The 14,368-nt window shown below is 45.4% G+C and overlaps 1 protein-coding gene across 1 annotated transcript; it reads right to left on the bottom strand.

The window, feature by feature from the left end:
- Positions 1–605: 605 nt before the first annotated feature.
- On the bottom strand, positions 606–2,658 carry LOC128209403 (uncharacterized). Its single transcript, XM_052913425.1, has 2 exons — positions 2,636–2,658; positions 606–2,297 (listed from the first exon to the last, which is right to left on the bottom strand). Exon 2 carries the CDS (start codon positions 2,286–2,288, stop codon positions 1,215–1,217), a length of 1,074 nt encoding a protein of 357 aa, XP_052769385.1. The 5' UTR covers positions 2,289–2,297; positions 2,636–2,658; the 3' UTR covers positions 606–1,214.
- Between the last annotated feature and the right edge of the window lie 11,710 nt (positions 2,659–14,368).

Raw genomic sequence — 14,368 nt, 5'->3', positions numbered from 1 at the left:
ATCAAGGGTCTACGCATTACGGTTTCAGGCAAAGATTTCACTATATAAGAATGTAATAATTTGTGATCCCCGGGCGGGGCCAGTTTAAACCCAGGGGAATAATTTGAACAAACTTGGTAGACGACCCCTACACAATGATTCACAATGTTACAAACAAAATATCTAAGCTCTAGGCAAAAAAAAAATTGTCGATAAAATGTTTTGTAATTTTTCCTTTAGGTTACCATGGTGACCAGAGTTCTGCATGTAATTCATTCCTTTCAACAATTTTGAAAGAGCACCACCCAAGGAACATCCCTGTGAAGTTAAGTCAAGGCGGTTTAGGGGGAGATGATGTTAATAAGCAATTGTAGACGCCGGACGACGGGCACCGGATGCTGGACATAGACCAATCACAACAGCTCACCTTGAGCATATTGTGCTCAGATGAGCTAAAGACTTGGTATGGTTAATTCAACCATATGTTTCCTTTGTTAATAGCTCTGTAAGAAATTATCACAACATGTTTTAATGTCAATGTTGAAAGGAATGGATGCATGGCAGTGTAAAAATAACACATAATTAATTAAAGCTAAGAGATAACCAAACCATACATGTACTTACTTTTGCCAACGTTTCGTGTTGGGGCAACATGCTTGTCTCTTTCAACAGCGCTGTGTGTTGGTGTCGACTTCAGTCTAGGGGTTTGAATTGCATTTACTGATTGCGTTGGCTTCGGAAGTATTGGTCTATTCGGCTGGTTAGACGTCTGATGTGAGAGTTGAATACGAGGTTGACTCTGGTGAAATGGCGTTATATATAACGGGTTCAGTGTTACTGGTAATGTTTGAATACTCTGCTGCACTGTCTGACTTTTCACCGGACTCCGGAATCCTTGCTGCAACGATTGTGTACAATATTGAGATATCGACGTTGTCAGTGTTTGGTGTATTGGTTGTGTTCCCGGTTGATTTAATGGTTGATTAAATGGCTGACTAATTGTCTGGTTCCATGGTAGCTGTACTGGTTGTGTTCCCGGCTGATTAAATGGCGGACTAGTTGTCTGGTTCAATGGTAGCTGTACTGGGTGTGTTCCCGGCTGATAAAAAGGTGGACTAGATGTCTGGTTCAATGTTTGCTGTACTTGTTGTGTTACCGGCTGAATAAATGGCTGAGTAGTTGTCTGGTTCAATGGTAGCTGTACTGTTCGTGTTGCCGGCTGATTAAATGGCGAACTAGTCTGCTGATTCAATGTATCTAGAAAAGTTGGGTTTAATGGTTCTGCCCGTCTGCTGGCTCAGTGATTGAATGGTAAGCTGAGTAGCACTTGGGGCAATATTCTGGTTACCCCCTTGTAAAATAATATGAATTGGAGTCACTGGGATGCTACTTGAAATCTCACTGATTATTGGAAGTATGTTATTACTTGAAGAAACATTAAAATGTGAAACAGCTTGACAAGTTTCTGCATTATAAGTTTGTGGCCAACCGCTGCCAAATGAATCTGCATTTTGGGGTGGACAATTTTCTACTGTCGAATCGGAAACGTTTGCAGTTAAGTTCGATGAAAACGGTTGAAAAGACTCCGACTGCAGATTTCGGGACGATCTTTTTCCAGCATGTTTATTTCGATGAACCGGTGTTGCATTTGATGATGGCAATACGCGACTGTTTTCTGTTTTTTGATAAAATGGCTCTTTTTGAAAGAATTGACTCGTGCTGGCCGAGGTAGACTGTTGTGACCCATTGTCGTATTCCATTAGACTATGTAACAATTCGTTGAAACGCGGATCCATTGTTCTATCTACTGGTGTTGTGAACCCAGCTTGTGACGTGGTATCTCTTTGAATAGTGTCCAGAACAAGGTCCAAGTCATTTTCATTATAGGAAGGAAGGTCTTGATTGGACACTTGACGTGTTGAAAGATAACTGGTATCCTGATTCATAGGTGTTGGCACTGCAAATTCGGCAGAAAAAGATGCATTCCGGTTTTCAATTACAGTATCGTTGCCTGTCTGATGTGCTTGTTGCGACATATGATTCCATTGTCCACCAGACTGTCTATTTGGAAACTGGTTGCCATATGGTTCATCCGATCTAAGTTGGCGTGTTTGATATGGTTCAGTCAGTTTACTCGGTTTAGTTGTCCTGATTGCACCACGCGGTATGAGGTTGCTGTCTGACAAAGAATCTTTCCTTCCATCGAACGATAGGGCCGACTCCAGATCAGAAGATACGTCGAATTGGGGCTCAATTTCAAGCTTCTCTATTTGCTTTGAAATATCATGAACGTCAGTTTTAGATGCCATTATTTTGAACTGAAAATTGATAAACACATTTTTAGAGTTTGTCAAGAATGTTTTGTTTCTAATAAATATATCGACAATATACTCGGCGCCACATAAAGTAAAGTAAACTATTACTGTAAAATTTAATAATGACTTTGTTTACTAGACTAGACGAATGACTAATAATGAAAATTATAGAGTGGAATGGGTTCAATATTCATTTCCTACTTTTATCAAAGAAATATGAAACTCAAATGATAATGAATGTCAGACTGTGGGCCCCAAATACTGCCTCCACCTCCACCCCTTCCTCCACTTACCAATGGAGATCTTTGTACGGTATGATTTTATGAAACTACACTTCATACCCTATCATTTCCTGTGTTCTGCCTTTTGGCTATTGCGCTGTAATAAATAACAGGCAGTAATGTCCATTACCTATCTATTATTAGAAGCATATATCTATTTTGAAATATAAGTGGGGATTTTCATAATATATGTCTTATTTCAAGCTGATAATGATGTAAACATGTGTTTCATATTATAATACATTGTCGTTAGGTATCAAATAAAACAAAGCATGAACTATCCGTTACCAGAGGAACCTTACCATGAAATGTGTTTTGTATTGCTGGTGATTAGTTTGCCATTTATGTCTAGGTACACATTAGGGGTTGTTGTTCAATTGGTCACATTTGATTTTGTAAAGCATCAATAGTTTGGGTTTAGTTGCAATTTGCTTGATGGCTCCTCGATTGGCATGACTGATATAAAACTATATGACTGGTTTGGAATAACATTGTAAGAATATACATGGTTTTATTGGCCATTGATGGATATGGCCATGTTCCCGATTTGATTTGGCGCTTGGTGTGCTTCAAAGAACCCAGAAATGGCATAGCTTGCCATTGCTTTGTTTTGAATGGGCAAAAGTCAAGTCGAAAGAGAGTTTATTTGACACTAAATGTGCTTGAAAATGGCCATTCGGAGCTCCTCGGCCATTGTTATGATTGAATGGACACTGATACATTTTCGTTTGGTTGACTATCTTCTGAAAAGGTGGTACAGTTTTTCAAAACATACTTTTCCGCAGTTTAGGCTATGTACAGTTAGTAAATATGGTATATATGTGTGTATGTATTCTGACGTCCTCTTTCGTGACATTTCAAGGGACTCATTCAAGTTTCATGGGGTCAGACATCGATTTCTTTATCGTGTGAAATGTGAACAAAATGATTGAAGCAATGATAAAACATCTACAAAAGTTCAAATTAGCTATATTTTTTTAATAATTACTGGAAATGTGACAGAATATGCTCTTTTTTGCCGAAAAGCTTTAGTAAAGCTATCGAAAATTCAATCATTTTAGACTCATTCTGTTCAAATGAGTATCTGGCAGTGCTGTTAAGTCTTTGTTCATTTAAATAAAAAAGTAACCCAATATTAACAAATGTTGCCAATGTACAATCTTTCAGCGAGGCCATTTAAAAGAAATTATTGCCATGATTATCACGACTAGTGCTGTAACATAACTTTTGAATCCTATGAAAATTGACCCCGACAGTATTTCCACATTCAATTTTGATAAAAACGCAGTTGTTGAAAACTATCAGTGTTTAACTTAAATCAGTAATCGGACTCATAAAATGTAAAATAAACGTCAGATATATTATGTCCGTAGAAGAAAAACACATAAGACATGCGACATCTGCAATCTTACTGGCTAGCTTCTATACACGCATTACCGAGCCCAAGTTGGAACCGACCGGGTTTGAATTTGAATGTTAGATGACTAAGAATCCACCGACCTAGGATTTACAGAAGAAACATCACTCTTTTTACGTATAATACAATGGCGACCTCAGTTTGAGACAATTTATATATGCTTTCAACGTTGTAAATTGACCTGAGTACAGTCGGGGTGGTATACAATATAACTCGAGTACAGTCGGGGTGGTATACAATATAACCTGAGTACAGTCGGGGTGGTATACAATATAACCTGAGTACAGTCGGGGTGGAATACAATATAACCTGAGTACAGTCGGGGTGGTATACAATATAACCTGAGTACAGTCGGGGTGGTATACAATATAACCTGAGTACAGTCGGGGTGGTATACAATATAAGACTGGTAGTGTTTGAAAATCGGACTCCATTTGCTATCGATAATCGAATCGAATCGGACCAAGCTTTTCGATTTACTATCGGACAATAATCGAAAGTTCATAATATCAGTAAGGAATACATTCTTTATACATAGTATCAATACGATCATTTAGATGGTTAATCATGGAATCAGTACGTGTGATGCTATAGTCATGCTTTTTGCAACAGTAAGTTAATATCCATAACCATTTCCTGTCTTTAATATCTTAACGAAAAAAAAACATAATAACAAAACACATACTTAATAATTGCACATTAATGTGCAAAATGTTGCACAGCGCATCAAGTAAGTTATCTTAGCATTTTATCAATGTTAAAGCATATTAAATATTTTTGAACCAGCTTAACATTCAATAACCTGTTATATTAAACATATCATTAGAATACCTAAATTTCAAAAAACTTTCACAAAAAAGTAAATAAGTTAATTACAAACAATACCAAAAAAGGTTTCAAAAACAAAATGCATCGCGGGTAAGATCGGACCCACTACACCATAGCGACAGGTTATTGAAGAAGGTTTTATGAAATATATAAACAATTAAAAACAATTTTGTATTTTCGGGAGAGTTTGTAAGTTTTTAAGCAAAAGTGTTTACATTGACCGCATTTGTGTAGCGTGACCTCCCTTAAAATGAACTCAACGATAATTTACCTGAAAGAAAAATTGACATTTACTCGACTTTTACCACAAAACAAAAAAAAATACGTAGTTACCGGAAGTAACATTAGAGACATCGATTTTGGACAACCACTATCGATTTTCGCCGACAAAGCATCGTCAGCGACGATTAATCGATTGTACTCGATAATCGTTTCATCACTAAAGACTGGTAATACTGATGTTACTGATTGGATGGATTGCGTGGTATAAATACCCAACATATGCAATGAAAAATGACTATCGGATTTAATATTAAATAGCACCCTTACACAGTTCTCACGAAGGACAACGTTTTACCACGCAACGAAGTGGTCATTAATTGACGGTCGGTGTCAGATTTCCGCGTCAAAAATTGATCCATCATTCGTTGAAAAATGACCCTCGGGTCAATATTCAACTGGGTTAAGTTAAATGTTATACACCAGTCGATTGTAACCACGCCAACTCCCCGTCCGGGTGTATACCGGGGATAGGGGGGAAATGGGCTGTGTTTTTACCTTCCAGGTGGCCCCGCAGGGCCCAGTGAATGCAGTGGTTTTGTTTTCGCGCCGAAAAGCGGGGAATACCCTACATAGTATGTCCTGTGGGCACGGGGGCATTTGGCGGGGATTTTACCAGCAGTTTGTCGCCGCTGGGGGAGATTTTACCGTGTAACAGGGATATACATACATATGAAAAGGCTGAAAAATGCTTAAATTATATACTTGGCAGACTCGTGTTACATGGATACGCTAAGATAAGAAATGCTAAAGGTATATACTTGGTACACTGATGTAATATGAATGCCCATTATTGTGGCTACCGACCTTATCTTTACAATGTAAGCATGGTACAAATATGGATGAAAAAGTTATTGAATAAAATAGTTAAATAAAATACGTAAAAAGTATGTATACTACTTACACGGGCTGTCCTAAATCGAAAGTAGGTCTTATGGAATTCCCACCTGATTAATGTTACTATTTAAGGACCGTATTTAGTCAAATCGTAAAATGCTACACTACATCTTTAGCTCGAGGGCGTACAGCTGCGTACCAAAAAGCTCCATTTTGGGCTCAAAACGCGTAATTTCGGTACCACATGTCATCGATTTTTGTAATCGGTTTGAATCGATTAAAGGCTCTGGTGCACTCGAGGGCCATCCACTCGCGACAACCAAACCGGTTTGAACCGGTTCAGACGATTACAAGTGCCTCTAGGCTCGCACCAAAATGGGCCAAGTTGGCTAACCTAGGCTCCCCATAAAATCGCTCCTGGAAACCGGTTGGAACCGGTTTAAAAGCTTGGTTCACTCGAGGGCCATCCACACTCGACAACGAAACCGGTTTGAACCGGTTCAGACGATTACAAGTGCCTCTAGGCTCGCACCAAAATGGGCCAATTTGGCCAAGTTGGCTAACCTAGGCTCCCCATAAAATCGCTCCTGGAAACCGGTTGAAACCGGTTTGAAAGCTTGGTTCACTCAAGGGCCATCCACACTCGACAACAAAACCGGTTTGAACCGGTTCAGACGATTACAAGTGCCTCTAGGCTCGCACCAAAATGGGCCAAGTTGGCTAACCTAGGCTCCCCATAAAATCGCTCCTGGAAACCGGTTGGAACCGGTTTAAAAGCTTGGTTCACTCGAGGGCCATCCACACTCGACAACAAAACCGGTTTGAACCCGTTCAGACGATTACAAGTGCCTCTAGGCTCGCACCAAAATGGGCCAATTTGGCCAAGTTGGCTAACCTAGGCTCCCCATAAAATCGCTCCTGGAAACCGGTTGGAACCGGTTTAAAAGCTTGGTTCACTCGAGGGCCATCCACACTCGACAACAAAACCGGTTTGAACCGGTTCAGACGATTACAAGTGCCTCTAGGCTCGCACCAAAATGGGCCAAGTTGGCTAACCTAGGCTCCCCATAAAATCGCTTCTGGAAACCGGTTGGAACCGGTTTAAAAGCTCGGTTCGCTCGAGGGCCATCCACACTCGACAACCAAACCGGTTTGAACCGGTTCAGTCGAGCTCGAGGGCGTACAGCTGCGTACCAAAAAGCTCCATTTTGGGCTCAAAACGCGTAATTTCGGTACCACATGTCATCGAGTTTTGTAATCGATTTGAATCGATTAAAGGCTCTGGTGCACTCGAGGGCCATCCACTCGCGACAACAAAACCGGTTTGAACCGGTTCAGACGATTACAAGTGCCTCTAGGCTCGCACCAAAATGGGCCAAGTTGGCTAACCTAGGCTCCCCATAAAATCGCTTCTGGAAACCGGTTGGAACCGGTTTAAAAGCTCGGTTCGCTCGAGGGACATCCACACTCGACAACAAAACCGGTTTGAACCGGTTCAGACGATTACAAGTGCCTCTAGGCTCGCACCAAAATGGGCCAATTTGGCCAAGTTGGCTAACCTAGGCTCCCCATAAAATCGCTCCTGGAAACCGGTTGGAACTGGTTTAAAAGCTTGGTTCACTCGAGGGCTATCCACACTCGACAAAAAAACCGGTTTGAACCCGTTCAGACGATTACAAGTGCCTCTAGGCTCGCACCAAAATGGGCCAAGTTGGCCAAGTTGGCTAACCTAGGCTCCCCATAAAATCGCTCCTGGAAACCGCTTGGAACCGGTTTAAAAGCTTGGTTCACTCGAGGGCCATCCACACTCGACAACAAAACCGGTTTGAACCGGTTCAGACGATTACAAGTGCCTCTAGGCTCGCACCAAAATGGGCCAAGTTGGCTAACCTAGGCTCCCCATAAAATCGCTTCTGGAAACCGGTTGGAACCGGTTTAAAAGCTCGGTTCGCTCGAGGGCCATCCACACGCGACAACAAAACCGGTTTGAACCGGTTCAGTCGAGCTCGAGGGCGTACAGCTGCGTACCAAAAAGCTCCATTTTGGGCTCAAAACGCGTAATTTCGGTACCACATGTCATCGATTTTTGTAATCGGTTTGAATCGATTAAAGGCTCTGGTGCACTCGAGGGCCATCCACTCGCGACAACAAAACCGGTTTGAACCGGTTCAGACGATTACAAGTGCCTCTAGGCTCGCACCAAAATGGGCCAAGTTGGCTAACCTAGGCTCCCCATAAAATCGCTCCTGGAAACCGGTTGGAACCGGTTTAAAAGCTTGGTTCACTCGAGGGCCATCCACACTCGACAACAAAACCGGTTTGAACCGGTTCAGACGATTACAAGTGCCTCTAGGCTCGCACCAAAATGGGCCAAGTTGGCTAACCTAGGCTCCCCATAAAATCGCTTCTGGAAACCGGTTGGAACCGGTTTAAAAGCTCGGTTCGCTCGAGGGACATCCACACTCGACAACCAAACCGGTTTGAACCGGTTCAGTCGAGCTCGAGGGCGTACAGCTGCGTACCAAAAAGCTCCATTTTGGGCTCAAAACGCGTAATTTCGGTACCACATGTCATCGATTTTTGTAATCAGTTTGAATCGATTAAAGGCTCTGGTGCACTCGAGGGCCATCCACTCGCGACAACAAAACTGGTTTGAACCGGTTCAGACGATTACAAGTGCCTCTAGGCTCGCACCAAAATGGGCCAAGTTGGCTAACCTAGGCTCCCCATAAAATCGCTCCTGGAAACCGGTTGGAACCGGTTTAAAAGCTTGGTTCACTCGAGGGCCATCCACACTCGACAACAAAACCGGTTTGAACCGGTTCAGACGATTACAAGTGCCTCTAGGCTCGCACCAAAATGGGCCAATTTGGCCAAGTTGGCTAACCTAGGCTCCCCATAAAATCGCTCCTGGAAACCGGTTGGAACCGGTTTAAAAGCTTGGTTCACTCGAGGGCCATCCACACTCGACAACAAAACCGGTTTGAACCGGTTCAGACGATTACAAGTGCCTCTAGGCTCGCACCAAAATGGGCCAAGTTGGCTAACCTAGGCTCCCCATAAAATCGCTTCTGGAAACCGGTTGGAACCGGTTTAAAAGCTCGGTTCGCTCGAGGGACATCCACACTCGACAACCAAACCGGTTTGAACCGGTTCAGTCGAGCCCGAGGGCGTACAGCTGCGTACCAAAAAGCTCCATTTTGGGCTCAAAACGCGTAATTTCGGTACCACATGTCATCGAGTTTTGTAATCGATTTGAATCGATTAAAGGCTCTGGTGCACTCGAGGGCCATCCACTCGCGACAACAAAACCGGTTTGAACCGGTTCAGACGATTACAAGTGCCTCTAGGCTCGCACCAAAATGGGCCAAGTTGGCTAACCTAGGCTCCCCATAAAATCGCTCCTGGAAACCGGTTGGAACCGGTTTAAAAGCTTGGTTCACTCGAGGGCTATCCACACTCGACAACAAAACCGGTTTGAACCGGTTCAGACGATTACAAGTGCCTCTAGGCTCGCACCAAAATGGGCCAAGTTGGCTAACCTAGGCTCCCCATAAAATCGCTCCTGGAAACCGGTTGGAACCGGTTTAAAAGCTTGGTTCACTCGAGGGCCATCCACACTCGACAACAAAACCGGTTTGAACCCGTTCATACGATTACAAGTGCCTCTAGGCTCGCACCAAAATGGGCCAATTTGGCCAAGTTGGCTAACCTAGGCTCCCCATAGAATCGCTCCTGGAAACCGGTTGGAACCGGTTTAAAAGCTTGGTTCACTCGAGGGCCATCCACACTCGACAACAAAACCGGTTTGAACCGGTTCAGACGATTACAAGTGCCTCTAGGCTCGCACCAAAATGGGCCAAGTTGGCTAACCTAGGCTCCCCATAAAATCGCTTCTGGAAACCGGTTGGAACCGGTTTAAAAGCTCGGTTCGCTCGAGGGCCATCCACACTCGACAACCAAACCGGTTTGAACCGGTTCAGTCGAGCTCGAGGGCGTACAGCTGCGTACCAAAAAGCTCCATTTTGGGCTCAAAACGCGTAATTTCGGTACCACATGTCATCGAGTTTTGTAATCGATTTGAATCGATTAAAGGCTCTGGTGCACTCGAGGGCCATCCACTCGCGACAACAAAACCGGTTTGAACCGGTTCAGACGATTACAAGTGCCTCTAGGCTCGCACCAAAATGGGCCAAGTTGGCTAACCTAGGCTCCCCATAAAATCGCTCCTGGAAACCGGTTGGAACCGGTTTAAAAGCTTGGTTCACTCGAGGGCCATCCACACTCGACAACAAAACCGGTTTGAACCGGTTCAGACGATTACAAGTGCCTCTAGGCTCGCACCAAAATGGGCCAATTTGGCTAACCTAGGCTCCCCATAAAATCGCTTCTGGAAACCGGTTGGAACCGGTTTAAAAGCTCGGTTCGCTCGAGGGACATCCACACTCGACAACCAAACCGGTTTGAACCGGTTCAGTCGAGCTCGAGGGCGTACAGCTGCGTACCAAAAAGCTCCATTTTGGGCTCAAAACGCGTAATTTCGGTACCACATGTCATCGATTTTTGTAATCAGTTTGAATCGATTAAAGGCTCTGGTGCACTCGAGGGCCATCCACTCGCGACAACAAAACCGGTTTGAACCGGTTCAGACGATTACAAGTGCCTCTAGGCTCGCACCAAAATGGGCCAAGTTGGCTAACCTAGGCTCCCCATAAAATCGCTCCTGGAAACCGGTTGGAACCGGTTTAAAAGCTTGGTTCACTCGAGGGCCATCCACACTCGACAACGAAACCGGTTTGAACCGGTTCAGACGATTACAAGTGCCTCTAGGCTCGCACCAAAATGGGCCAATTTGGCCAAGTTGGCTAACCTAGGCTCCCCATAAAATCGCTCCTGGAAACCGGTTGAAACCGGTTTGAAAGCTTGGTTCACTCAAGGGCCATCCACACTCGACAACAAAACCGGTTTGAACCGGTTCAGACGATTACAAGTGCCTCTAGGCTCGCACCAAAATGGGCCAAGTTGGCTAACCTAGGCTCCCCATAAAATCGCTCCTGGAAACCGGTTGGAACCGGTTTAAAAGCTTGGTTCACTCGAGGGCCATCCACACTCGACAACAAAACCGGTTTGAACCCGTTCAGACGATTACAAGTGCCTCTAGGCTCGCACCAAAATGGGCCAATTTGGCCAAGTTGGCTAACCTAGGCTCCCCATAAAATCGCTCCTGGAAACCGGTTGGAACCGGTTTAAAAGCTTGGTTCACTCGAGGGCCATCCACACTCGACAACAAAACCGGTTTGAACCGGTTCAGACGATTACAAGTGCCTCTAGGCTCGCACCAAAATGGGCCAAGTTGGCTAACCTAGGCTCCCCATAAAATCGCTTCTGGAAACCGGTTGGAACCGGTTTAAAAGCTTGGTTCGCTCGAGGGCCATCCACACTCGACAACCAAACCGGTTTGAACCGGTTCAGTCGAGCTCGAGGGCGTACAGCTGCGTACCAAAAAGCTCCATTTTGGGCTCAAAACGCGTAATTTCGGTACCACATGTCATCGAGTTTTGTAATCGATTTGAATCGATTAAAGGCTCTGGTGCACTCGAGGGCCATCCACTCGCGACAACAAAACCGGTTTGAACCGGTTCAGACGATTACAAGTGCCTCTAGGCTCGCACCAAAATGGGCCAAGTTGGCTAACCTAGGCTCCCCATAAAATCGCTCCTGGAAACCGGTTGGAACCGGTTTAAAAGCTTGGTTCACTCGAGGGCCATCCACACTCGACAACAAAACCGGTTTGAACCGGTTCAGACGATTACAAGTGCCTCTAGGCTCGCACCAAAATGGGCCAATTTGGCCAAGTTGGCTAACCTAGGCTCCCCATAAAATCGCTCCTGGAAACCGGTTGGAACTGGTTTAAAAGCTTGGTTCACTCGAGGGCTATCCACACTCGACAAAAAAACCGGTTTGAACCCGTTCAGACGATTACAAGTGCCTCTAGGCTCGCACCAAAATGGGCCAAGTTGGCCAAGTTGGCTAACCTAGGCTCCCCATAAAATCGCTCCTGGAAACCGCTTGGAACCGGTTTAAAAGCTTGGTTCACTCGAGGGCCATCCACACTCGACAACAAAACCGGTTTGAACCGGTTCAGACGATTACAAGTGCCTCTAGGCTCGCACCAAAATGGGCCAAGTTGGCTAACCTAGGCTCCCCATAAAATCGCTTCTGGAAAACCGGTTGGAACCGGTTTAAAAGCTCGGTTCGCTCGAGGGACATCCACACTCGACAACCAAACCGGTTTGAACCGGTTCAGTCGAGCTCGAGGGCGTACAGCTGCGTACCAAAAAGCTCCATTTTGGGCTCAAAACGCGTAATTTCGGTACCACATGTCATCGAGTTTTGTAATCGATTTGAATCGATTAAAGGCTCTGGTGCACTCGAGGGCCATCCACTCGCGACAACAAAACCGGTTTGAACCGGTTCAGACGATTACAAGTGCCTCTAGGCTCGCACCAAAATGGGCCAAGTTGGCTAACCTAGGCTCCCCATAAAATCGCTCCTGGAAACCGGTTGGAACCGGTTTAAAAGCTTGGTTCACTCGAGGGCCATCCACACTCGACAACAAAACCGGTTTGAACCGGTTCAGACGATTACAAGTGCCTCTAGGCTCGCACCAAAATGGGCCAAGTTGGCTAACCTAGGCTCCCCATAAAATCGCTTCTGGAAACCGGTTGGAACCGGTTTAAAAGCTCGGTTCGCTCGAGGGACATCCACACTCGACAACCAAACCGGTTTGAACCGGTTCAGTCGAGCTCGAGGGCGTACAGCTGCGTACCAAAAAGCTCCATTTTGGGCTCAAAACGCGTAATTTCGGTACCACATGTCATCGATTTTTGTAATCAGTTTGAATCGATTAAAGGCTCTGGTGCACTCGAGGGCCATCCACTCGCGACAACAAAACTGGTTTGAACCGGTTCAGACGATTACAAGTGCCTCTAGGCTCGCACCAAAATGGGCCAAGTTGGCTAACCTAGGCTCCCCATAAAATCGCTCCTGGAAACCGGTTGGAACCGGTTTAAAAGCTTGGTTCACTCGAGGGCCATCCACACTCGACAACAAAACCGGTTTGAACCGGTTCAGACGATTACAAGTGCCTCTAGGCTCGCACCAAAATGGGCCAATTTGGCCAAGTTGGCTAACCTAGGCTCCCCATAAAATCGCTCCTGGAAACCGGTTGGAACCGGTTTAAAAGCTTGGTTCACTCGAGGGCCATCCACACTCGACAACAAAACCGGTTTGAACCGGTTCAGACGATTACAAGTGCCTCTAGGCTCGCACCAAAATGGGCCAAGTTGGCTAACCTAGGCTCCCCATAAAATCGCTTCTGGAAACCGGTTGGAACCGGTTTAAAAGCTCGGTTCGCTCGAGGGACATCCACACTCGACAACCAAACCGGTTTGAACCGGTTCAGTCGAGCCCGAGGGCGTACAGCTGCGTACCAAAAAGCTCCATTTTGGGCTCAAAACGCGTAATTTCGGTACCACATGTCATCGAGTTTTGTAATCGATTTGAATCGATTAAAGGCTCTGGTGCACTCGAGGGCCATCCACTCGCGACAACAAAACCGGTTTGAACCGGTTCAGACGATTACAAGTGCCTCTAGGCTCGCACCAAAATGGGCCAAGTTGGCTAACCTAGGCTCCCCATAAAATCGCTCCTGGAAACCGGTTGGAACCGGTTTAAAAGCTTGGTTCACTCGAGGGCTATCCACACTCGACAACAAAACCGGTTTGAACCGGTTCAGACGATTACAAGTGCCTCTAGGCTCGCACCAAAATGGGCCAAGTTGGCTAACCTAGGCTCCCCATAAAATCGCTCCTGGAAACCGGTTGGAACCGGTTTAAAAGCTTGGTTCACTCGAGGGCCATCCACACTCGACAACAAAACCGGTTTGAACCCGTTCATACGATTACAAGTGCCTCTAGGCTCGCACCAAAATGGGCCAATTTGGCCAAGTTGGCTAACCTAGGCTCCCCATAGAATCGCTCCTGGAAACCGGTTGGAACCGGTTTAAAAGCTTGGTTCACTCGAGGGCCATCCACACTCGACAACAAAACCGGTTTGAACCGGTTCAGACGATTACAAGTGCCTCTAGGCTCGCACCAAAATGGGCCAAGTTGGCTAACCTAAGCTCCCCATAAAATCGCTTCTGGAAACCGGTTGGAACCGGTTTAAAAGCTCGGTTCGCTCGAGGGCCATCCACACTTGACAACCAAACCGGTTTGAACCGGTTCAGTCGAGCTCGAGGGCGTACAGCTGCGTACCAAAAAGCTCCATTTTGGGCTCAAAACGCGTAATTTCGGTACCACATGTCATCGAGTTTTGTAATCGATTTGAATCGATTAAAGGCTCTGGTGCACTCGAGGGCCATCCACTCG

This window comes from Mya arenaria, chromosome 11 (assembly GCF_026914265.1).
Source record: "Mya arenaria isolate MELC-2E11 chromosome 11, ASM2691426v1".
In the NCBI taxonomy this organism is placed as follows: Eukaryota; Metazoa; Mollusca; class Bivalvia; order Myida; family Myidae; genus Mya; species Mya arenaria.
This window is presented reverse-complemented; position numbering and strand designations above follow the sequence as displayed.